We start from the raw sequence: 1,009 nt of genomic DNA on the forward strand, positions 1-1,009 counted from the left end.
CTCGGCAGAACCGGCTCATCAAGAACTTGGCCTCGGGGATGTGTCTGACGGCCCGGGGGAAGCACCCGGCGCTGGTTCCCTGCGACCTCACGGACCCGCACCAGCTCTGGTCGTTCACCTAAAAGGGAGCGGAGCCCCCGGCCGGCCCCGGCCACGCTCAGGAAACCAGGATCCAAAAACCTTCCTTGTTCGCTTTAAGAAGTGAAAGCCTTAAATATGCTGCATTTCGTGGCTGCCTTGAACTGAATCCCGTGCCTTTGGGAGCCGGGCTCTGCCGGGGGCACCCCACGGACCCCAAAACGCAGCGGTCGTGTGGGGACGCTCCTGCAGGTGCTCCTCGGAAGCCGCTGCTCGTCCTCCCCATCCCGGCTCCAGCCAGAGACTCTTCAGTTCACATCGGGCATTAAAAACGTGGATGTGCCTCCGCAGATGTGGAATCGGGGTGGGGAAATTCGTCGAGGAGGAGGATGGTGACCGTGGGGCTCCTCCCGTAAGGGGGCATCGTGGCTTGCGGTGGCCCCTGGCGGGCAATGGGAGAAGTTGGGATCTGTGCCTTAGGAATCACGTTGGATTTGAGGGGGAGGGAAGTTCGATTTGGGGGGTTTGTTACTGTTAAATGATGATGATTCCTCGGTGCGATTCTGCTTGGGCTGAGCAGGAGCAGTTTCCCTGGATGGCACCACAGAATCCTTCCGAAGAGGATCCCGGGTGCCGCGTCTCCTCTGTTCCTGAATTTTTGTCTAGCCCAACTCCTGTAGCTGCCACTTTTGTTCCCATTTCATTTATAGTGGGTGCAAAATCCTCCTGGACATGGCAGGAGGCGAGAGAACCTGTCCTAGACACACAGCCTCAAATAAAGAGATGATTTATTTTACACAAATGCTGTCTCTAGCCTTTCCAAGCTCCCCACAATCCTCTCACCTTATAACCCTCCCTCTTCCTGCCCTAGAAATTCCCTATTTAGCCCTAAAATGAATCTACAGCCCTTTGTGCCACAACTGGGGGCTCA

The 1,009-nt window shown here is 56.4% G+C and overlaps 1 protein-coding gene across 1 annotated transcript in view; it reads left to right on the top strand.

Moving 5' to 3' along the window:
- The window catches only part of LOC103614975 (polypeptide N-acetylgalactosaminyltransferase 6-like), a 7,183-nt gene extending 6,308 nt beyond the window's left edge, over window positions 1-875 (top strand). The window contains exon 8 of the mRNA XM_017733389.1: window positions 9-875. Coding sequence (XP_017588878.1) covers window positions 9-122 — 114 coding nt within the window. The 3' untranslated portion in view covers window positions 123-875. The remainder of the gene's footprint in view (window positions 1-8) is intronic.
- Window positions 876-1,009: the final 134 nt, after the last annotated feature.

The sequence above is a fragment of the Corvus brachyrhynchos genome, unplaced genomic scaffold (genome assembly GCF_000691975.1).
Source record: "Corvus brachyrhynchos isolate BGI_N302 unplaced genomic scaffold, ASM69197v1 scaffold875, whole genome shotgun sequence".
Lineage (NCBI taxonomy): Eukaryota > Metazoa > Chordata > Aves > Passeriformes > Corvidae > Corvus > Corvus brachyrhynchos.